Genomic DNA, 25,344 nt, shown 5'->3' with positions numbered 1-25,344 from the left:
TACGAGATGTTAGGTACAGATTAAGGTGTTGAGAATATATGAGTGAACCAAATGCAAATGTGCCCTCTTTCAGTTTATAGTCTGATAGAAAAAGCCAGACACTAAACAAAATAAATTATAGTGTTAGAAGATAAGTGGTACAGAGAAAAATAACTAGGGAAAGGAAATAGGGAGTTTGTGGTGGCAGATATATAACTTTAAATGGAAAGGGGAGGCTGTCATACCATGAGAATTGTCGAGTTGGCAGTGAATCCATAGCAGGACAGACCAATCAAGACAGGGTTGATCCCAGGGAACCAGATGCCCAGGGAACCAGGCCAGCTCCATGTGCTAACCAAGGAAGTTCAAGCTGCCCAGGTAGTCTAAAGATAAGTGACAGTGCCCAGGCACCCAACTTCCTTTCTGAGCCATGAGTCTAGACCATAAAAGAAAAATGTCAAGAGCAAGGCAGGACATGGGCCTATAAGTAGATGGAGATAATTTCTAGAACTCAGCAACAGGAACCATAGTTGAAGCTCAGGTACACAGGTCAAGAGGAAAGAGCCAGGAAGAATGTTAAGGGAAAAAAATGGAACTCCTGTTTCTGGACCACATAAGCAGCCAAGCCACTAGACTTAGAGACTAAGATGTTTGCTACTTCCTACTGGGGACCAGGATTGGGCTTGTGACTGGGATTCAAGGACGCAGGGGAGGAAAGATGCTGAAGCTGGTACCATGACTGGCCTAGAAGGCGTAGCCAGGGAGCAACCTTTGCTTGGGTCTCAAGAAATTGTGATGAGGTTGCTTTTGTTTCCTCTGCTCAGTGCAGGGACTGATTCTATTCCCCTTTGAATGTCATCCTTGGTGAGCCAGAATATTACAGATCTGAACAAAACTCCTACCCTAGAACTCCATAGATTACCCTAATCATCAAGAGGAAAGTTATTGAGTCATATGAGACTCTAGTGATACTTTTCTGAGGGTCCTCCTTAGCGTTAGTGTTTAGAGGCTGGACTACAATAAAGGACTGAGCAGAAAACTGCTTTCTCTAGCACTTTGCAGGTTAGACAATGCAAATTCATGACACTACAGTGAACTCAATTGCTGTAAAGCAGTGTTTCTTACCCTCTGCACTATCGATATTCTCTGCCAGATAATTTTTTGTGTAGAAGTAGAATACTGACTTGTGTGCATTGTATTGATACGATGTTTAGTAGTACCTCTGGCCTCTATTCACCAAATGCCAATAGCACTCACTCCTCCACTAGTGGCAATCAAAAATGTCTCCAAACATTACATAAGTTCCCTGGGGCGGGGTCACCCTCAGCTGACAATGACTTTTGTAAAGGTTTTTAAGTATATTTCAAAAACTTTTAAGAAGTTGTACAATATCTTGCATAACAAAAATATTCATATAACAAAATTAGGTACTAACTGATGACTCAACAGTTAGTAAAGAGTAGTTTCAAAGCTTTCTATAACAATTTTTTTTAAGTAGTGTGTATTTTGGAGGCAACTTATTTATTTTTATTTTCTGAAACAGGGTCTTACTCTGTCACCCAGGCTGGAGTGCAGTAGCATGATCACAGCTCATTGCAGCCTTGACCTCCCAGGCTCAAGCAATCCTCCTACCTCAGCCTCCTGAGTAGACGGGAGCACAGGCACACACTGCCTTGCCCAGCTAATTTTAAATTATTATTTGTAGAGACAGGGTCTCCCTGTGTTGCTGAGGTTGTCTTGAACTCCTGGGCTTGAGGGATCCTCCAGCCTCAGCCTTCCAGGGTATTGATATTATAGGTGTGAGCAGAAACAATTTAAGTTATTCCATTAGAACATAATGAAAGTGTTTAGGAAATGCATCAAGCAGAGGGCAACAGCACCAGATCTCAGTGTCTGTAAGTCACGAACCATGCTGGCAGCTGCCCATGGGGGTTTGATGCTGATCTTCTTGTAGGAATGGACGTAGATTCAGATCATCAGCTTCAGCTTTAGAAACTTACAAACATGGAATCACAAAAGCCAAATTTGAAGTCCTCAAAAAATCCAGGCCTCGATATTCCTGTATTTTGATATCTCTTGGTAGCTACATTTTTTTTCTCCACATTTAGTTTGTATCCAGGGCATATTTTCTAGACTTACTTGCATCTACATGTTCCATTCCACTTTAAAGTCACCATGGCCTCTGGCAAAGTTTTATGTTTTCCTCTCTATTAAGCAGCATTTGGAATTATACTGCCTAGAGGGACCGAGAAGATATTTAGAGGCTAGGTGGCGAGAGAGAAGGCTTATATTTGTGAGATAAAGCACTGGGGAATTGTCCTGTCAAAGGAGTAAAGAGGACATTCTTGAGATAAAATCCTGTTAAGAAGTCGAGTAATTTTATGCTTTGAAGAAGTAAAAATGTATTTGTTCGTTCTTTTTGTTTATAGAAATAATTAGTGGGCTTTCTAGTTGATTACTCGTCATCTTTATTAAGTAATTATCCTTCATCTTCACTTATCATGAGTAATTACAATGACAAATACAGGTTTTGGTTTTTTTTTAAAACCACCAGCTTATTGCGTTGTAAAAGGTGCTTTATTAATGCAAAGGATGAATAACTGAGTCAAATATTTGTTTCAGGTTGTTACAACTGTAGGTTTCTTATCTCTTTCCTGCATTTAAAAAATAATTTTATAATCAATTTATAACCACTTCCCTTAGTTACATCTGCTTCTCTGTTATAACAGCAATATCAATAAAGGTCTCACAATTTACAAAGTGTTTTTACAACTGTTTTTTATGAATTCAATAATCACCCTGTGATATAAAGACTACTTATAATTCATTTTAATAGATAAAGTAACTAGGTTCAGATTAATTGACTTAAATAAAATCTATTCTTATGATCTCAACCATCCAATCAAGACAAGCAGGCTGTTGTCAGCCTTTGGTGTTTGTGCAGTATCTATGCGAGAAAGAGACCACGGCATTGCCCTGTAAACACCTGAAATTTACCATCCAAGGAACTGATATATTTGATTTTGTCAGAAACTTATTTTTGAAGCACAATATGTAAGGCATATGGATCACTTTGCACCAATTGTGTTTGTGTCATACTAGAAAAAAGTCAGATTCATTGCTAAAGTGATGAGAAAAGTGCCTTATTCAAATGACATATCATAGATATTCCATCATCTTCCTTTTGGAGAATTGACTACAAAATTGAAGAACTCTTATTCTGTTGTGGCAAGTGCAATACATTTCACAAGAGACATGCTATAAAGTCCTTGCCTCTTCTCAATGCTGTGTGTGTGCGTGTGTGTGTGTGTGCATGTGCGTGCTCCCAAGCATAAGCTAAAATATCTTTATGGTCGGATGCTTATCCATATGTATGTTAATACATGGATAAATAAACTGAGAGAATTATGATTAAGAGTATAGACTCTGAAGCCTTACTGTTAGGTTTCTAACCCAAGCTCCTCTACTTACTAGCTGTGTGACCTTGGTCAAGTTAATTGACTTCTCTGTATCTCAATTTCCTCATCTGTAAAATGTAAAGATAATAGCATCTACCTCAAAGTCGTGGTGAGCATTAGGTGATCTAATATTGCAAAGCACTTAGAACAATACCTTGTATGTACTAAGCACAGCATATTAGCTATCGTTGTTATTACCTGGTATCCATGGCAGTCATAGTTAAAGATCTCATCAGGTCAGTACACCTTTATAAGGAAATGGGATGAACATGGTAACCTCAGATAAATTATCTTCAGAGGAAACTTCCAGTTTGAATAAAGCATGTTAATGAGAAAGCATTTTACCACTTTTCCTTTTCCTAAAGAAACTGTGGTTTCCTGAAGGAATCGTCTTCAATAGTTGAATTGAGGTACCTTGGCAAAAATGGAACTAGATTGAGATTTTCTACTGGGGATCCTGATGTGGAAAAGAAAAAGCAAAAGTGAACTGTATGTGTTTCTTTAATCTTGTGTTCCATTTCCAATGGTGTTTTGATGAAAGATGTGATCTAGACTAAGAGCTGGTGGTTGCATCAGAATGTGGCTGGGGAAACAGTGTAAGAATTCCTTAGGTATTCCTCTTACAGTGTCAAAATGGCACTGGTAGACCCCTGCCATTTGCTTGTACTTGTCTGTGTGGGATAAGATTTTTCATCATTTTTTTCTACCAAAACAGAGGCTAGAAGCTGATGGGAGGCCACGTTTTCTCATTTTGTGGACATCATGGTAGAAAAGCTACCACAAAGAGATGCTCAAAGCTGGTTAGATTTTGAAAAAGAGAAAATGTTCAAATATCCTCAACATCACACAACAGGCTACTACTTTCACTATCTTTCATGACATCATTTTACCATAGAGAAACAAAAGAACAGACCTCTTTTAACAGTTTGTTTTGTTTTGTTTTTTTGTTTTTGGTTTTTGCAACAGTCTCGCCCCATTGCCCAGGCTGGAGTGCAGTTGTGCAATCTTGGCTCACTGCAACCTCCGCCTCCCAAGTTCAAGTGATTCTCCTGCCTCAGCCTCCTGAGTAGCTGGGATTACAGGTGCCCAGCACCACTGGCTAATTTTTGTATTTGTAGTAAAGATGGGGTTTCACCATGCTGGCCAGGCTGGTCTCGAACTCCTGGCCTTAAGGTATTACAGGGACAAGCCACTGTGGCCACAGGTTTGTTTTTGTTTTGTTTTGTTTTGTTTGGTGGTGGTGGTGTTTGAGAAAGAGTTTTACTCTTTTTGCCCAAGCTGGAGTGCAATGGCACTATCTCAGCTCACTGCAACCTCTGCCTCCCAGGTTCAAGCAATTCTGTCTCAGCCTCCTGAGTAGCTGGGATTACAGGCATGTGTCACCACACCTGGCTAATTTAGTATTTTTAGTAGAGACTGGGTTTCACCCTATTGGTTAGGCTGGTCTTGAACTCCTGAGCTCAGGTGACCCGCCTACCTCGGCTTCCCAAAGTGCTGGGATTACAGGCATGAGCCACCGTGCCTGGCCAACAATATTTGATAAGAGATTGAGAATGAATGTTAAGGAAAGTAGGGAGGGGTGGCACAAGCTGCAGTTCAGACTAAGCAACTGCCCACAGAGTAGCTTTTCAACATAGGTGCAGAGTATTGTTGGCAACTTAATCCAGATAAATTGTTTTTATGTCTTTTTCACTATTCTTTTTTAAATTTCCATGTGTTAGTTTCCCCACATGAAAATATATAGGAGTTTTTATGTGCCCACATGTTAATACCGAAACTGACAACCATTGTAATTTCTCAGAATCAGAAATAGAGACATTTCTAAAATATGCACGTCTCAATAAAACTACCCATCAGTACACTTCCCAAGTTCATCATGACTTCAGTTTCCTGTGCTTCACATACATCTCCAATAAAAAGTATTTGTTGTGTATGACATAGATCTCCATACTCTAAGGTTTTTTTATTCTCACTGCATTAGAATAGAGAATGCTTTCATTTGTGAATTATGATTTACAGTTTTCCAATTCATGAGACACTTATGAAGTCCCAGTTTTTAATGATCACTTATGTTCTAGTTGTCTAGCACTATGCCTGACTTTGTGAATTTTATAAAAAGGAGATATGCGGATCACAAGGTCAGGAAATCGAGACCATCCTGGCTAACATGGTGAAACCCCGTCTCTACTAAAAATACAAAAAACTAGCCGGGCGAGGTGGCGGGCGCCTGTAGTCCCAGCTACTCGGGAGGCTGAGGCAGGAGAATGGCGTAAACCCGGGAGGCGGAGCTTGCAGTGAGCTGAGATCCGGCCACTGCACTCCAGCCTGGGCGACAAAGCGAGACTCCATCTCAAAAAAAAAAAAAAAAAAAAAAAAAAAGGAGATATGATCCCTGCAACTTACATGCTATATGGTTTGCTGTCAACTATGTTCTCTGAAATCATGGATGTAAGGCACCAACATGAATTAGAAAATATGGACAAGTTTCTATGCTCTTTTATCCTCTTCCATTACTTTCTACAGTTTCTTCAGCAGTTCATTCACTGATCCCACAATTATCTGTTAAATGGTTACTATGTGCCGAGTTTGATGCTAGGTGCTGGGAATACAATGATGAGCAAAAACAAATGTGTTCCTGGCTGTATGTAATAAAGCCTGCATATTCAACAATTCTAATGTGACAGATGGAAATTATTGAATAATCTATGCAAGTGTAAAGTTCCTACTGAAACAAGAAATATGAAAGAAGAGAATAATGGTACCATACTAGTCTAAAACAGGAGATTTTTCCAAGGTCCCATGTGATCTATGATTATTTCTCGCTATTTACTCTTAAATGGGGCTAGACCTATGCATGCTCTGTTCATCAACAGAAGTGTGACTTGCTCTTGGCCAGCTTTTCAGAGTTACATCTTGAAAGCAGATGTACGCAGCCCCAAGTCCAATCCCTAGTTAGCAAGCTTCCTACTAGAGCTCCTCAGCTCCAAGGAACTAGCATCTGGTGTCCTCACTGTGTGGCTCATTGGTGCTCTATAGGGCGTGCACAAAGCTGCTATAGCCAGCAGCAGCGATGCTCTCCAGAAGACGTGAATCTAGTCCTCTCAGAATGCGAAATGCCAGTGCCTGTGCCCCTGCCGCCTCCTGCCGAGTTCTTGTCCAGGAGTGTCTCTCTAAATACAGTTAGAAAAAAATAGGTAAGAGAGGAGAGTCTTAGGCAAATTCAGAGCGAACTCATCCAGTGGGGAGACAGAAGCCTTGTTTTCTGGGGAGTCTAAATCCTGGATCTCAGAGTCAGGGGCCCGATAGTATGAGAGATAGAAAACCTTTCCCCAGGTTTTCTCCTGCAGTCTCTGTAGTCTGTCTTCTGAGGAGAAGCTTGAGTTTTCCATGACGTAAAAGAGTGTGTGTGTGTGTGCGCGCGCGTGCACGCGCATGCATGAGTGTGTGTGTGTGTGTAAGAGAGACAGAGAGATTAAACATACTCCATATGAAGGTTATCGACAGTGAACTCCTCTCACTTATCCTTCAGTTTGGCGTCAGTTGTTGGCAAAGTTTCCATCTTTTTTCACTGTCCTCATGTATGATTTTAGTGGACAATTGAGAGATGATCCATCAGAAGCTGTCAGCAAAGTGCCTTTTTGACTGGAGAATTACACATTTATAATTTAGTATGCAACATTTGGCCTTCAGTTTTGAGGCTCTACCCAAGGTCCCAGACTTTCAGGGCTTAAAAGGAACATGGTCCTTCCTTTGCTCACCCCACCAACCCCTGCTACTTGTTACTCTGTTGCATGCATCTAGACTTCCTAATGAAGGTCTGCTGTGTGGACAGCACTGAGCAGTCTGGTTCTGTACTTTTCCCAGTTCTGAAGGGATCCTGGAATGAGCCCTATTATTGTTTGTCAGTAGGCCAATTATTGATGGCTTTGAAGATCCCCATCATGTGTGTTTCCTGGTTCTGTCACTGTTTCTACTACATTCTTGGTGGAGTCAAGGGCTGCAGTCCTGCGCTGAGTCCACAGCAGGAATAGGGTCACAGAATTTCACTCCATGTCCTAAACCACTAGGGATCAAAGATCCTAACTTGTCCAAAGACATCCTATCTGAGATCAGATGGGGTCCAGGTAAAACCCTGAGAAAAAAAGTAAGAGACTTTAACACCTTCATCATTCTCTTTCTTCATCCTTTGTTTAGCCCAGCGTGCATCCATTACGTTCTTTTAGGCCACAAAGAGCTCAGGTTTCCTTAGACAATCCATGTTACTGGGACCTGATCATGGCCATCAGCAGCAGACACCAAGTTTTTTGTCCTTCCTCCAAGCCTCTTAACTAATTTGACCCTTCCTTGGCCATTGCTAATGCAGTTACCCTGTGCTGTGGTGCCAAGCTGGATGTGAAAGTTCTCTAAGAGGTTTGTAGGGTTCCCAATCTACACTCCAGCAGGAAGACAATGCCCTTTGTCCACATTTCCAAAAAACCCTTCTGGAGATTTACATTTCCCAGACCCTAAGGCTTGACACCAGCCTGAGGCAGGGAGCCTGGAAGTACCTCTTTACTCCTGTAATCAGACCAGGCAGGACTCCAGCTCCTCCTGTGACACCCACATCTGCTTCCTCCCCTACTCTGCAGTTGATTTCAGAAACTTCCTAAGACTGTCTTGCCCTCTGGGTTATAGCTCTTGATCTTCCAAACCAAGCATATTCAGATTTCTGAACACAGCCACAGCAATCACAACAAGCACATAGCTCTGGCAAATCAAAAATGCTTTACTTTTGGACTTTTGTGTCTGTTGTAAATTGGAAGATCCATTCAAAAACATAATCGGCTTCTCTGAAGGAAGAAACATCACAGATGGAGCAGAGCCTTAAGATAAATAGAACCATCTGACGGGTTGCTGGGTTATGGAAATGAAAAATATCTATTAAAAAATATGATCTCACCTGAAGAATTTTAGATGCCAAACCAAGATACAGAGACATTTTTAAAACATCTTCAAATCATGCCTTGCAATACTGGAGACTAAGCGGTGTTTCATCTGACTCTAAGGGCAAGAGTAGCTGTTTTTAGCTTCTGAGGCTTATAAAAATACACACAAGGAGCTCAGGGTTAAGTAACAGAAAGATGGCCTGAGTTCCTTTAGAAAAGCCCTGTATGATCTGACATGGTCTGTGAGTCACCAGTGCAGGTTCCATCATGCTTTGTTGCTGTGGCCTGCACAGGCTGATGCGGTACCTTCTAAAGCTGGATCAAATGCACCAGAATCAAGTGTTTGGACAGCAGATGCTCCTGAAGCCAGCAGAAGAAACAGACACAATCCACAGAAGGCAAAGAGAAGAAGAGAAAGCCACTGTCAGCCTTGGCATCCAGGACAGTGGCATGGAGAGCTGGCCATCATACAATCACTGTGACCACAGAGCTGGCACTGACCCAAGGAGCCTAGAAATCCTCTGCCACAGAAAGAATAAAACCCGCCCTAATTGGAAACACTTCTGACAAAATGCCAAAGGGAGATCCTGCCACTTTTCCTTTTTCAGATCATAAATTACTCTAGTTTTCTGGAAAAGTTATGTCTGGACAGACTTATTGCCCCTTGAAAGACCCAGAAACCTAGTCTTTGAGAATCTTGCTTGAAGATGTAGAAAATCTCCACCCATTCTGACTTCCAGCATCTGGGGGTGAAAACTGCCTTGGATGATCAATGAATGCCTGCTCTCAGAGGTCAGACCCAATGAGTATGAGCCAGCAGAAGCTATTAAAAGAGCTAGTTCTCATTATGATAAAGCACATACTGGCAAAGCCACAAAAAGAAAGATTATAGCAATCAATACAGATAAAAATGAAAACCAGATGAAGGTTTCAGCCAAACTAGTCTTTGCTTCTGCTATAATGGATTAATTTTTGGGTGCTGAGGTCAGCACAATTTGCAGATTCAGAACATTGAGTATGGGAGTCAAAATTGGGTAGACATTTAGTTGAAACTATAGCAGACCCTTGACATTTAGAAAGGTTAATGCTGCCTCTCACACTTGTCAACTTCTACCTTCAATTGCATATAAGACATCTTCATCTCTTCAACCCACTTATAGCTCTACACAGCCTTGCTCAGTGCATAGATGTAATATACAGACCTTGAAATAATTCACAAAGCTTTCTATAAGGAAACCTCTGTATGTTCAAGCTTGTTGGGACTAATCTTATGGAATTTACCAGAGAACAGATAAAATCCAGGAAGTATAGCCTACTCACAGGGTTTTCAGACCAACAGCAAAATCAGAATGCACCCTTCCCCACCCAAAGATGGTCATGTCCCTGGAAACTGTTACCTTACATGGCAAAAAAGGAATGCAGGTGTGGTTCAAGTTGTGATAGGGAGACTGTCCTGGATTATCCAGATATAATCACAACGGTCCTTAAAAGAAACAGGCAGGAGGGTCAGAGGAGATATGACAGTGAAGGTAGAAGTTGGAATGATGTGAAGTCCTGGAAAGAGGCCATAAGATAATGAATGAAGGCAACTTCTAGAACATATGGAAAAGGAAAGGTGTGGATTATACCCTGAGCACTCAGAAGGAACACAGCCCTGCCAATGCTTTGGGTTAAGCTTAGTGGAACCTGTTGTAGGCTTCTGAATTCCAGAATACAGAAGTCTGAAGGGGATACAGTTGTGTTGTAAGCCCCTCAGTTTGTGGTAATTTGTTGTAGCAGCAATGGGAAACTAATGGTCAACTTTTGTTTATAACACTTTTCCTTTATTCCGATTTTCTGTTTCCAACATCAAATGAAACTCCAATTCAATCAAAGTTTCTAGAATAATTTTTTAAAAGACAATTCCATAAGATCCTCCTTTACTGTCACCTGCCATGATGTTGTAAGTAACTCCTCCCAAGATGATTTGCATTTCCAGGTAGAATCAGGGAGAACGTATTTTGTATAGAAGGAGAGAGAACTGATGTTGATTAATTACGTAGACACCATAGTGGGTATTTTGCACATATATTATTCCATTTTCCCCAAACTACCCCCTTCTCCATTTTGCAGCTAAGGTAAGCAAGGCTCAAAGAAGATAAATTACTTATACTGTGAACCAGTCACCAGTGATGAGACCGGAGCCCGGGTCTATATGACTCCAAAATTCAAATTCTTTTCGTTAGACTGTGGTTTTTCTAAACTACTGGTACAAAACCATAAAATGCTAACAGTAGAATGTCTGCATCAATTTGGAAGAAAGGGTGATTTGGGAAGCAGGTACCGCTCCTGGAAAGATACTCCGCGGAGTACTTAGAATCATTTTGATAGGTCATCACGGACTCTCACCGCTGTTTTCTCTTAGGAGACAAATGCCATCGATGGAATATGTTACCATTCCTAATGATTTTAATCTTCTTATAGGGGTGTTTGCATTTGGACTTTTTGCTACTGACATTTTTGTAAACGCCGGACAAGTGGTCACTGGGCACTTAACGCCATACTTCCTGACTGTGTGCAAGCCGAACTACACCAGTACAGACTGCCAAGCGCACCACCAGTTTATAAACAATGGGAACATTTGTACTGGGGACCTGGAAGTGATAGAAAAGGCTCGGAGATCCTTTCCCTCCAAACACGCTGCTCTGAGCATTTACTCCGCCTTATATGCCACGGTGAGTGTGCAAGTCTTGTCTCTCCTAAGTCCAGTTTTTGATAGGATGTGTGTCTCCCTGCCCTGTCTCCATTCTTTCATTGTCACCTACAGTGACTCTTAAAGTGACATATGGCATATTTCTCTATATTATGCTATTGATATACTAGCCCCCCACACACACACTTCTACCCCACTTTCAATCTCCTGATCTGCCAGAGGATATTAGTTCTGGAATGTTTTGATAATCACCTAATTACATCCTCCCATGTACAGATGTGAAAGCTGGGGCCCATAGTACAGCTAAGATCATACAACCAGAGCAGAGACCCAGACTCCTGGTACTGTGTCTGAGATTTTCTTACCTCCCACAACAGTACTCTTTGTCAAAGTTTTGGTTGGTTTTGGAACAGCACACCTTCTCACACCTGCCTAGAAATTTGCAAGCATGGGTCTCATATGAATGGCTGCCCCAACAACATGCAGAGCCAGGATACATACACAGCTTTCCTTTGCTCTGACACTCTTCTCCATGACTTTGCTAGGAGACAGGGATGATCCTAGAAGAACCTCAACACCCCAAAGTATGTTTCTCATTGTCTCCCGGATCGCACAGCCATTGACTGCCCCACTGGGGTATAACTTTCTCTTTTTTTCTTTTTGTTTCAGTAACAGAAAAACCAAAGTATGTCCCACATCTTAAAGAACGATGGTGTCTCTCTTATTTTCCAACTTTTTAGCTGTATTCATTTTGGAAATAACCTCATTTCACTCTTGTCTGGCTTATGCATTCTTAGGACCCAGAATATAGACATGCAGGGATCAGCTCAAAGGCTCCACAGGCTGATACGATATTGCTGGTGGACATCAGGTGCATTTACCAGTGGCAGAGCAACTGTTGGCCAAAAACACCCCCTTTCCTTACTTCAACTTAGTTTATATTCAGAATATGACTAGCCTGGTGATTCTCAATGGAAAGTTGGGGAAGGGAAAAGACAGAGGGAAGACTCCTTTCAAACTGTCCATTCTTTTCAAACTTTCTGAGTATGCCCTCAACCCACCCCCCAGGGAGATGCTACCCTCCCTGTCACAGAGTGTAATTGCAGAAGGCATGTTCTGCCTCTGGGGGAAGCCAACAGGTCTGTGCCATCACCCCTAGGGGGAAGAAAAGGCAAAAACTCATATGGGTTTCTTATACCCCAAATGATTCTTTAATTTGTCACATAAAAACTGCATGTTCTGAATCTAATCATTAATACACAGTCATTCTTTGTGACTATGCATCTGGTCTATTTATTTAAAACAACCAGGAGCAGTAGTACCTTTGTGTCCCATTTACAAGATCACATTGATAAGGTTATTTTGTCAACCACCAACCACCAAATATAAGTCTTCCTAGTTATTTCTTTTGGCTCTACTCTTTAATGAATATGTGACAAAAATGACGTCAGCTGTCCCCATATTAAAGAAACATGGATGCCAATAACACAGAAGCCTCAATTTACAAAACAGATTATAGCTTGGTTAAATGTCTTTGCTTTACCAAAAACAAAACGAAGCCAAAAAACCTCAATGCAGGTTTTTTTTAAAACAAACAAAGCCCTCTGAGGTATTCAACATATTTTCTAATTATCAGAATGTTGATTTGTCCTAATTATCTAGAACCTAAACAATGTATTCTTATGCCTTTTCCTGTATTTTTTATTAGACTCAAGTCATTGCTGTGTGAAATTAATTTTTATAGTGCCATTATACATTATTCTGTTACTTATAATAAACTACCGTCTCAACAAATGAGATATGAAGTTCTTTGGGCACAAAAGAAGTAAATATCGTCAGCTCACACAGAATAAATGCTGCTATAGCATGTTCTCAAGGATTCAGATGTTATCCCATTCAAATCATGCCTCACAGGCTATAGTCAGATAAACCCTGATATGAGATTCCAGTTGCATAAATCTTCTGAGCCTCTATTACATGTCAAGTGCTTTCAGAAATTACTCAACAAGGATTTCCTAAGTACTAGTTAATACTATGAAGAATATCAACTAACCATAGACTCCTGCTTTTAATAGTTTGTAATCTTATAGGAAAGATTTATGACAGGTATAATTGGAAAACATAACAGCATAAACAACTAAATATATACAATATAGATTTCAAGTAACATTTACCACAGAGTCTGAAAATAGTATAATAATATATTGTAATTTATGTAACTTTGATGTAACCACAGTTTTATAGGGAATCTGTTACATAGAAGAGATTCCTGTCTTCTGGTATTCTCACCAGTGTTGAGGCATCATTCTAGGATATTAAGAATTTCTGTTGTAATACTTTAAGATGCATCTATTTTAATTTATATGTGCTCATGCCATATAAACATACTATATAGACTCTCAGTGTCAGCATATTATTTTTTAGAATTGCTAAGCTCACATAACACGTTTGTTAAGAAATGATAGACCAATGGTGCCCTCTAGTGGTGTTTTGTAACCACTACCAAAGATTAGCTAAAAAAGTGTTTACTTATTTGAAAAAGGCTTCCTAACTCTAGACCACCAGGGACACATTTGCTATCTGAGTCTATAAAACATCAGGGTCTTACCCAGCTCCTCACAACAAACTAGTAACAGCCGCCTACATATCAGGTGTCTTTACTCAGTTCAGGTCTTCTCGACCTGAATCTTGTGGGACACATAGAAAAGTTTAATATTTTAAGAAACAGTGGAATAAATGAATAAAGCTGCTCACAGCTGTCCTAAGGAATGTAGGAGTCAATTTACTAGCACAGCTGAAATCTATTTATGTGATGCAGTTGTTGGGAGGTTCTAATTCAGCCTATCAACTAACTCATCAGTCAACACTTTGGTATTAATTGCCTGAAGGTGTGACAAAGCAACTAGGAACTTTTGGGGACACAAAAAATAAAATGTACAGTCACTTACAGTCACTCACCTACCCGGTCTTCTCCACCACAAGCTTCATTCCCATAGAAGGTTTATTTGGTATCTCAGACACTCATATGGATTTCTTATACCCCAAATAATATTTAAATGTGTCACATAAAATCTGCATGTTCTGAATCTAATCATTAATGCGTTCTTTGTGCCACTAAAAACTTCTGTTCCCATGTCCACTAGGTTACAAAAGACTGATTAATATACATCTGTTCATTGTTCTTGCTGCACTGATTTCCCACCTAAATATTTTACTAAATAGCTTAGTGGAGTTGTTCAAGGAATACTAGTTAGCGTGGTTGCTTTGACAGAGCCCCTGCTTGTGTGTGCTGGTGTATGTACCTGCTTGCTTGCATGTGTACGCACAGTACAAGGAGGCTGCTTGGTCACTGTCTGGCCTCTGTCCTATTCCAGATGTATATTACAAGCACAATCAAGACGAAGAGCAGTCGACTGGCCAAGCCAGTGCTGTGCCTCGGAACTCTCTGCACAGCTTTCCTGACAGGCCTCAACCGGGTCTCTGAGTATCGGAACCACTGCTCGGACGTGATTGCTGGCTTCATACTGGGCACTGCAGTGGCCCTGTTTCTGGTAGGTTGACTTCCCCCCTCTTTTTACCTTTTCCCCTCCTCTTCTGCTCTCTGAAAAACTGTGAGTCAGGTTTCCCAGACTTCACCATCTGTGTTCCTTTTGTCCCAACCTTGTGAATTACAATTATTCTCCAAGTATTATGCATGCTTTTGCTACAAAAATGATTTCAAAACACCCTTTTCTTTCAGAAACAAGACTGGCCATATTCCTTCTGGGTGGTAGGGAGAAAATTGCCCCTAGAAGGACAGCTGGCTCTACCTCTTTCAACACTGGGCTTGGGACTGGGGCCAAGCAGACTAATGATAAATTGGCATACCTTCAAACCAATCTTCTTTAAGAATTTGTTCTCAGCATATTGGGGGCAAAAGCTAAGTGTTGCTTGAGGGAAGAATAGAGAATGAAGAGCACTGGTAGAAGCAAGCAGCCTCTTCTCCAGCATCCCAAGAAACTCAGCTCTAGCTCCAAAGTTGCATCTCCTACTCAGAAATTTTAAAAACCCCACAGATTATCACACCCACCCTTTTTAATGGGACTCTGTTACTATTGGAATGTGCCTCTTGGGAATCTTATTTCCTTCTCAACCACCTATCTTCCTGGAGAAGAATTTTGGTTAATACATTTTTCTTATATTTCTGATGTTTTGGTTCCCCAAAGAGATGGAGGTCTGGCCACCTGCTCACCTAGGAAATCCCTTAAATTGAGTTGGATTTGATAAAAAGAGGTTAATTTGTATTCTTTTTGTCTTGGCTTTCACAGTTTTATTGAAGTATAACAAGTATACAATAAATGACACATCAAGTGTACAATTTGATCAATTTTGGCATACAACTTTCTCTCCCACCCTTCCTTTTCCCTTATTCCCAGGCAGCTGGTGATCTTCTGTCATTCTATACTAGTTTGCCTTTTCTACAATTTCATATTAATTGAATCATAATGTATTTTTTCTGGTATCTTTCACCTAGCGTAATTATTTTGAGATTCATCTATGTTGTAGAATGTATCAATAATTCCTTTTTATTGCTGTGTAGTATTCACAGCATGGTCACACCTCAGAGATGCAGATTTTTATTATCTTCAAGGACTTAAAACAGGCCCAGAAAAAATTTACGATGAATCATCAGACCTGCAGACTCCCATATTGTGCGTGAAATGAATTCCCTAACAATGTTCAGAAAGTCTCCCCAAGGAGAAAGAAGCCATCACAGTCTTGAAGGATCTCCCTCCTCCTATTCTGCCCTCTCTGGTCCAAGATCCATTAGGATTAGCATCACACATAGATCAACTTCAGTCATATGACTTAACACTTCCTTTTCCTAGCCCCTCTTCCTTCCCTCCCCAATATGCAAAGTACACACATGCCTCTCCCAGCCTCTTTCCGACTTGTAAAAAATCTGCTAAAATACAGACAATGCTCATGTTCAGAACACTGATTGGGAAGCTTCTTTCTAATTCAAAATGACGGGCATATCTCAGAGATATTGCAGGTTTGGTTCCAGACCACTGCAACAATGAATATCACAATAAAGCTAGGCACACAATTTTTTGGTTTTCCAGTGCATATAAAATGTTTACATTTTTCTGTAGTCTATTAAGTGTGCAATAGCATTATATCTTTAAAAAAACAATGTATTTACCTTAATTTAAAAGCACTTTATATCTTTAAAAAAGTGTTGACACAGACAGAAAGTGAGCACATGCTGTTGAAAAACTGGTGCCAATAGACTTGCTGGACACAGTGTTGTCAAAAAGCTTCAATTTTTAAAAAATACAATATCTGCAACATGCAATAAAGTGAAGTGAAATAAAAGAAGAATATGCCAGTATTTTGAATGGATCCAGGCATTCTTTCTATAGTGAAAGATGAAAAACTAAAACACAGATACTCTGGATGAAGTTGCAGGAAAAGTAGTGCTGAAGTAATCATGAAATGTTGACGTCTCATTAGGAACTTTCCTGAGGAACGCCTTTTAAAAACAATATTTTATGGATACGTAGAAGTTATACACTTTTCGGGGGTATGTGTGATATTTTGATATAAGCATACAATGTATAATGATCAAATTGGGGTAACTGGGATATCCATCACCTCAAGTACTGTTACTTTGTGTTAGAAACATTCCAAATCTATTCTTCCATTTATTTTGAAATATACAGTAAGTTATTGTTAATTATTGTCACTCTACTGTTATAGTGAGCAGATCCCATTTTTTCCATCTGACTGTATTTTTGTACTGATTAACCAACTCCTCTTCCCCCTACCCCCTACTACCGTTCCTGAGGAATTTTTTTTTAAGATGGAAAGAAAACAGGTGACTTGAAGGGAAGAGAAGGGTTTCAAGGGGAGATCAATGGTGTATAAATAAAGACTTTGGCTCGAGATAAGACAATCAATGTTGCTGTCCATCAGTTCTGAAGCCAGCCATCCCGTTAGAGAAGAGGAGCCATTCTGACTGTCCCAAATTTTGTAGGGTCTTTGTGGGATGATATTGGGGTTTGCTGAAGCCCCATACACAAATTCTGCTTCAACATTAAACTTGTTTTCTCTCCATAACATGCAGCCCTGGTCCTCATCGCTCAGTAACTACTTGGTCTGCTAGTGCTTTCAAGGGAATTCCCAATTGATGTCAAAATTTGTTTTCCCGCAAATGGCCTTTATGTAAGATCCAGATCTGTGGTTGAATTGCTCTGGCACGAGGGAGACCACCCTATTGGCACATGCATGTGAACACACCTCACGGACACACACAAAGCTGGGAAATGGGAGGGGAAGAATGTTCTGGAGGAGCCTGGAGGCATTCCAAAGCAGAGACTTGGAGAGGAGACAGAAAAAGAGAGAAGAGCAAACACTGAGAATGGCAGGATATGTACTGTAAATGTTCAATAGTGCTTTATGTTTGTGTTTCCCATGAGGTGGAATGTGGGAGGAAGGGAAAGGAAGTTAGTAGCTGAACAAGTACTACATGCTGTCTGCTTTATAGACATCTAATCAAGTGCCCCCAGGGCAACTCTAACAATATTCCTATCCTCATTTTATAGATGAGGAAAATGAGGCTCAAAGATAAGTAACTTGTCCAATAGCCACCCAACCAATAACCAACAGAGGGACCTGGGTGCTTCTACTCCAAAGTTTCTACATGTTCCCCTCCTCCCATTTTCTGATGAGGGGAGTTAAAGCACAGTGTAGGGGCGAGTGCAGTGGCTCATGCCTGTAATCCCAGCACTTTGGGAGGCCAAGGTGGGTGGATCACGAGGTCAGGAGATTGAGACCACCCTGGCTAACACGGTGAAACCCTGTCTCTACTAAAAATACAAAAAATTAGCCATGCGTGGTGGTGGGCACCTGTAGTCCCAGCTACTCGGGAGGCTGAGGCAGGAGAATAGTGTGAACCCAGGAGGCACAGCTTGCAGTGAGCCGAGATCGCACCACTGCACTCCAGCCTGGGCGACAGAGCGAGATGCCGTCTCAAAAAAGAAAAAAGAAAAAAAAAAAGAAAAAGCCGAGTGTAAGAGTGAGATGGAGATGAGCCAGGTAGAGGATGCATGCCAATGTGCTACAGGGTTTGAAGAGTAGTAGGAAAGATTTGAAGACACTGGATGAAGAAGCAAAGCAATTATTGAAAGAGGCAGGGAAAAAGAGGGTTTTTTTTGGGGGGGAGCAAAAAAAAAAAAAAAGCAGGGAAGATGGTAGAAACAGTCAGTTATGAAAAGACCTCAGCAGGAAACAGAAAAGTGGGCAGTGACTTACAGGGAAAGTTTTTAAATGGAAGCAATGAAAGAAAACTCAAGAGTTATCTAATCTCAAGCAAATAGTCATAATTTGAGGATGATGATCTAAGGTAAGAGTTAAAGACCAGCTAACATGGACTGAATACTTGCTATGCATTTGGCACTTTTTAAGGGGCAAAGTAGTATAGGGGTAAGATTTAGGGGCTCTGGAGTTTCAATCTCTGTGTGACCTCGGGCAAGTTATCTAACTTCCCTGTGTCCCTCTATCTAGACTGGAGATAATAGTATCTCCCTTATGAAATTGTTGGGTGGGTTAAGTGAAATTGGATAAAATCCTGAGCATTGTGCCAGACGCATAGTGGCCCTCAATAAATTTTAGCTGTTATTATGAGGTGATTTGCATTCACCGTGTCTTTAATCATTACAAATCTGTGAAGTGGGTATTACTATTCTTATTTTACACGTGAGAAAACAGGTCCAACGGGGTGGGGAGCGATTGTTACTGGTCATCTGGTGATTTAACAGATGCTTCCACAGTACTTCCCATAGTCCCTTTCCCCTCTCTCAAAGGAAAAAGGTCACTCTGGTGATGATACTCAAGGGGAAAGGCCTGCCACCCTCACGGATGCCAGGCATTGATGGCTGCAGTCTGACCACATTCTTTTTTCCCCCTCATCCTGCAGGGAATGTGTGTGGTTCATAATTTTAAAGGAACGCAAGGATCTCCTTCCAAACCCAAGCCTGAGGATCCCCGTGGAGTACCCCTAATGGCTTTCCCAAGGATAGAAAGCCCTCTGGAAACCTTAAGTGCACAGGTATGGTAAAGCAGTTTTAGCAAACCAAACCCACAGGCTGAACACTTTGGGAGGCCAGTATCAATCCATGAATACCACTAAATTTACCCAGCATCAATGAGAATCTGATTCATTTATTGTAAAGGCCCTCACAAAAGGCAGTCTTCACTTTTTCCCCTCAATTATTCCTATATTTATTCTGGGGGTTGGCAATCATGAATCCTCAGAGAGCTCTTAGTAATGTCTAACTTAAACCTTAGCTGTTTCAGGATACTTTGACAACATAATATCACATTTATGAAATTTGGACTAATATGGAAAAACCCATTTGACTTAATAACTAGGACAATATTTGCAAAGAAAAAGGTTCTGTACAGAGAGTGATGTAAGGGGCAGGCACATTTTAGAAGGCTACTAAATGTCCCTTTGGACCTGTTTTTGTGACAAAAATTCAATGCAACAGTTCCTCCTGATCTGTTACTCTACAACAGAACCTTGCATCATGCCAGGGATACAAAAAAATAATTGAATACAGTCCTTGCCCTCAAATAACTCACAAATGAGGGGCAGCCATGGTGACTCACACCTACAATCCCAGCACTTTTAGATGCCAAGGTGGGAGGATTGCTTGAAGCCAAGAGTTGGAGACCAACCTGGTCAATGTAACAAGTCCCCATACCTACTAAATAAATAAATGAATAAATAAATCACAGATGATCAGGAAAGGTGGCTCTAAATAGGTAGTCATAATATGACATGCTGAATCAGAGGTGCACAAAGTGCTCTCTGACTACAAATGAAGGGGAAAACGTCTACTGTCTGAGAAGACAGGGAAGGCCAGGACCTGCCAACTGAAAGGAGCCTGGACAGATGATATGAAGCACTTAATTTTGCCGGGACAATTGCTAGGTGCTTTACAAATACATTATTACTTGAACAACCACCCTATTGAATAGATACCATAATTCCTATTTCACAGGTAAAGATAAGAATCAGGAAGACAGGCTGAGCGTGGTGGCTCATGCCTGTAATCCCAGCCCATTGTGAGGTCAAGGCAGGTGGATTGCTTGAGCCCAGGAGTTTGAGACCAGACTGGGCAACATGGCGAAACTCCGTCTCTACTACAAAAATACAAAAATTAGCCTGACATGGTAGTGCATGCCTGTAGTCCCAGCTACTCCAGAGGCTGAGGTGGGAGGAGTGTTTGAGCCTGGGAGATTAAGACTATAGCGTGCTGTGATCATGCCACTGCACTCTAGCCTGGGTGACAGAGTGAGACCATGTCTTAAAAAACAAACAAACAAAAAAAAAAAAAAAAAACACTGAAGACAGTGATATTAGATACTTGCCCAAGGCTTTATAGGTAGCAAGTGAGAAAGCTGGATGAGTAGGAGTTCTTTAAGCAGATAGGGGACAACTAATAATGTGGTTTTCATTAGCATGTCATCTTTTTCAGGTAGTTGAGCCCGGCTAAAGTGTTCATTTTTTTTGTAATAGTCTGTTTTGAAATCTTGTTTGTATTTGGCATTTTCCTACTCAGGCATTTTTATAGAAGATGTAAGAGAAAAGCAAATCACTTCCCTTTGTTCCCTTTGGAATTATTATGTACTTCATATCAGTGCAATATAAAATAATATTTTCACTATTTAAAGATTATTAACTATCACATCTCTCTAAGACAAAACTACCCTATGCTCTTTTTCCGCGCCCCCGAGACAGAGTCTCATTCTGTCGCCCAGGCTGGAGTGCAGTGGCATGATCTCGGCTTACTGCAGCCTCTGCCTCAGGGGTTCAAGAGATTCTCTCGCCTCAGCCTCCCAAGTAGCTGGGACTACAGGCATGTGCCACCACGCCCAGCTAATTTTTTGTATTTTTAGTAGAGTCAGTTTTTCGCCATGTTGGCCAGGCTGGTCTCAATACCCTATGCCTTTTTACCTTTAATTAAATCTCATATTATTAATGAACGAGGTTGGGCAGGGGGAGTTGGAACAAGAAAGCTACCTCTGTATCTCCATTTCGGGAAAAATATTTAAGGTTCTCCATTAATACAGTACCAAGTATTGCTGTTTTGTTTGTTTTCCCTTAATTTGTATTAAGGCTAACATTTTAACTTGGTCTAGAAATAAAATGTTAACAAAAATATTTCTGGTTTATAAACAGCCTGTTGCTACAGGTTAAATATCAAATTAACTAAATAGCTATACCTTGTAACAAAATAGTGAAAGAGAATCTCTCTAATTTTTCTTCCCTAATTATAATCCTGTGTTTAGTGAAGTCAGAGACGGTCTCTGTTTTGGGGGGTAAAATGAAAACAAGTGAATGTTAAAAAGAAACAAAATATTTGCTGAGTTCCATAGACATACCAGTCTCTGTGTCCTTGTAAATGCTATTGCCCCGAATATCCTGATATAAGAACACCCCTTTTGCACACCTCATCCTTCCACCCAGCACTGCTCAAGCATGACCTCTGTCTAATGCCTTCCCCAGCCTTCTTTCTCTCTTAATTCTCAGGGCCACTGGTGGTTGATCAGGTCTAGAGATGTCCAGACTCTATTTTGGAGGATTCTACTTAAATTGAAAAATGAAGTACTAAACGGGGTTTCAAAAAATGCTGTTCACAAGATAGATAAAAGATTCTCAAAATAGATATGAATTCATTGTTTACAGGTAGTAGTTGAACTTCTCTCAAACCTGGCAATAGATCTTTGTGATTACAGATGTCACTTCATATGGATACAATTTGAGGCCTTGCCTGAATACTAGGCTTGGGCCAAAGGACCCTCCAGGCCCCTCATGTGACTGTCACTCATAATTAAAGCCAAGTGTTCCTTCATGTCTGCTTCCTCCAAAGACTTGGGACTTTTTGAGGATCAGGACCCTATAAACCATGTCTTATTCACCATATATCCTGGCATCCACTAGGTGTGAAATAAATGTTGATGAATGAATACAAACTTGTCCCAAAACCTAAACTAGACACTTTAGCCAAAACCAAGAACCTCAAATTTGACCATAATCACTATTTGAACATCCACGGAAAGTAGAGATTCATGAGAAACGATGAGAAGGACTTCTGCAGGCTAGCCAGAATGAAGCCACAGAAAGCTAAAGAGAAGTATTGTCTCTCACATTATGCTATCCATACCAATTGTGAAAAATTCAAGTCACCAAGCATCTGCTTTTAGTATTAAATGTTTCCACATGGATAGTTAGAAAGATATACCCTTTATTTGTTGGTCAAGAAAAGAGAACTAGCATTTATTGAGGGTCATCTCATTTAATATTCATGATACTGCATTGGTTTTATTATATCCTATTTTATAGATGAAAGTAAGGCACTAGGTTTAAGTAATACGCCCAAGGTCACCCAGTCCGATTCTAAGGCCCTGCTAGTTCTCCTACACCACACACCACTAAGACCCATCCAATTCTAAAGGCCCTGCTAGTTCTCCTACACCACACAGTCTGAGATTTCATTCAATGAAAATTCTTTTGTGAAATCCACAACTGCCAGCATTGAATATGAAAACATGCTACAGGGGGCTGGTATATTGAACCTGAGCTACAGTTTTTCCAAAATTAATATCCCCTGTGGGCAAGAACTTCCCTTGCAACTCCAACAGCCATGGTTTCTGTTAGAAACAGCATCTTTGTAATTTTTGGAACAGAATCATCTTCCCAGCATGTGGACCTTTTAAGATCAGAGATTAGAACCTCTCTTCAGAGCACACATTCATACATATGACATCCATCACACTATTCAAAATCCCCTAAGGAGAAGACTGAATGGGGAGGGCACCAGTCACCCTTGTTTCCCTTTCTCCCAAGACATTCTTTCCCCTTTGCCACATGTAGCCCTCAGAGCCACAGTGCTCTGGTCCTCTCTAAAACATTACCTCAAATTCGAATATCTGCCTTCCTTGATTCCCCTTAGTATAGTTGATTGAGACTGTGCATTTCCTAAAATCTTTCCCAAATACCATAGAGAACCAAAAAGTAAACAATTCAAAACTAGTCAAGTTTTTCAAAGCATTATTTTATGATTCTATAAGTTGCTGGGATCCCAAAGGAACCAATTCTTAATTATCTATGTTCTACACCCACCTGCTCACAATGTACATGAGCAATCGGCTGAGTGTTGTTCAGTTGCATTCTTGTCAACACAGTTTTTAGTAACAAAAAGTAAATTAGAAATGAAGCAACTGTGTTAACTCATTCTGGATGTGGTATAGAGTCTCCCAATGGGAAAAAATATATATATATAAACTATATATTAAATATAGATACATATATACACTAAGATATATTTATATACATATATATTTATGTATGTATATATACATACATATCGTTTAATTTTGACTGGTGACCTTGGGCATATTACTTAAACTTCGTGCCTTACTTTCTTCATCTATGTATGTATATATACTTATATATGTATACATATATAGTTAAAAGATACTTATACATATTTAATATATATTTTATATTTATTAAATTTATATTGTTTATATATTATTTATATATTAATATATAATTCTATATAATTCTATATTTTAACTTAATTTTATAATGTGTGATTACATATTGTACAAGTTATAACTATAATATATTATTTATATATTTATTAAATCTATATATTATATATATTTTTTATACATGTTTTAGACACAAAAAAAGAATTCTGTCTGTGCTGACCACAGATACATGGACCTTCACCCCAGGATATTCTGATTCAGCAGGTGTGGAGTTTTAAAACAAAAAAAAATGAAGGAGGTACTCCTAGAGAATTCTGATGGTCCCTTGATTCAGAACTGGTGATATTATAGACTTCGTATTATCAATAGGAAAAAAAAAAAAAGACTTGGAGGGAGAGTTAAAGAAATCTGCCTCAAGTTACTTACCTAGTTATCTCAGGATTTGAATGGCTTTATCTTCACCATTTACTCTTAAATGGAATCATATAAATGACCAAAGTGTTGACCCAAAAAAATTCAAATAGAAAGCATATTGTAGAAGTAAAAGAATAAAAGGTAAAGTTATTTTTGCTTTAGGAAAGAAATGCACGTTTTCACAAATATTTCAGACAAAAGTATCTTGAAAAATACAAAATACTCAGTTTCTAAAAATGTGTATCTGAGCTCTAAAGAATATAATGTAAACCCCCAGTGTCCTAAACAACAGAAATCAGGGGTCAGGCATGGTGGCTCACGCCTGTAATCCCAGCACTTTGGGAGGCTGAGGCAGGTGGATCACTGGAGGTCAGGAGTTCAAGACCAGCCTGGCCAACATAGTGAAACCCCATCTCTACTAAAAACACAAAAATGAGCTGGGCATGGTGGCGGATGCCTGTAATCCCAGCTACTCGGGAGGCTGAGACAACAGAATCACTTGAACCCAGGAGGCAGAGGTTGCAGTGAGCCGAGATCACGCCATGGCACTCCGGCTTGGGCAAAAATTGTGAAACTCCATCTCAAAAAAAAAAAAAAAAAAAAAAAGAGGTAAGGGACATTGAGTGTCCTTGGAGCAGCATATTACGGAGAGGGAACAGCCTGTGCACCCTTGAGGAGACAAAACAGGGGAATATTTAGGGACAAGTGAGTGTGCACGTGTCAGGCAACCCTATCTCAGATTTTATCTGCTTGTGTTTTCTCCACAGAATCACTCTGCGTCCATGACCGAAGTTACCTGAGATGACTGATGTGTCACAAGCTGTTTTTTAAAATCACCTTCCAATTCTATACTTCAAAACACACAGTTGCTCAATGTCAAACTGTGATGACGAATATTATGTTTATCTAGTTAGAAGCTAATGTTTTGTACATTTTTTGTATGAGGAAGTGATGTAGCTTGCCCTTTTTTTTTTTTTTTTTTTTTTTGGTCAGCTTTAATATATTTATGCCAGAATTTTAAAACCAACAAAATTTTCTTGTTCAAGCGTGCATTGAAGAACCACATTTATTCAATGGTTGACGTTGTTTTGTGATATTTGTACACAAATTTTCTTTTCAGTTTTATAAACACAGAAGTAAATATAACAACTCACTTTAAACTTTTATTACTACAGTTGCTGCCTCCTCCAGAATTTTTGAATTTTAATAAAAGGCAAACTTTTGAGCTACAGGAAGGACAATGTTGGTTAATAATAAATCTCAAAGTCAATTGCAGGAATAAGATTGTCTTCAAAAAGAATGTTGCACTCTGATCTCTTAACAAATT

The 25,344-nt window shown here is 40.0% G+C and overlaps 1 protein-coding gene across 1 annotated transcript in view; it reads left to right on the top strand.

The window, feature by feature from the left end:
- Positions 1-24,955, top strand: part of PLPPR1 (phospholipid phosphatase related 1) — a 291,652-nt gene extending 266,697 nt beyond the window's left edge. Inside the window, 4 exon segments of the mRNA NM_001266056.1 lie at positions 10,826-11,076; positions 14,429-14,605; positions 19,015-19,146; positions 24,785-24,955. Of these exon segments, the coding sequence (NP_001252985.1) occupies positions 10,826-11,076; positions 14,429-14,605; positions 19,015-19,146; positions 24,785-24,817 (593 nt within the window). The 3' untranslated portion in view covers positions 24,818-24,955.
- The last annotated feature ends 389 nt before the right edge of the window (positions 24,956-25,344 follow it).

This window comes from Macaca mulatta, chromosome 15 (genome assembly GCF_049350105.2).
Source record: "Macaca mulatta isolate MMU2019108-1 chromosome 15, T2T-MMU8v2.0, whole genome shotgun sequence".
Taxonomy (NCBI): domain Eukaryota; kingdom Metazoa; phylum Chordata; class Mammalia; order Primates; family Cercopithecidae; genus Macaca; species Macaca mulatta.
This window is presented reverse-complemented; position numbering and strand designations above follow the sequence as displayed.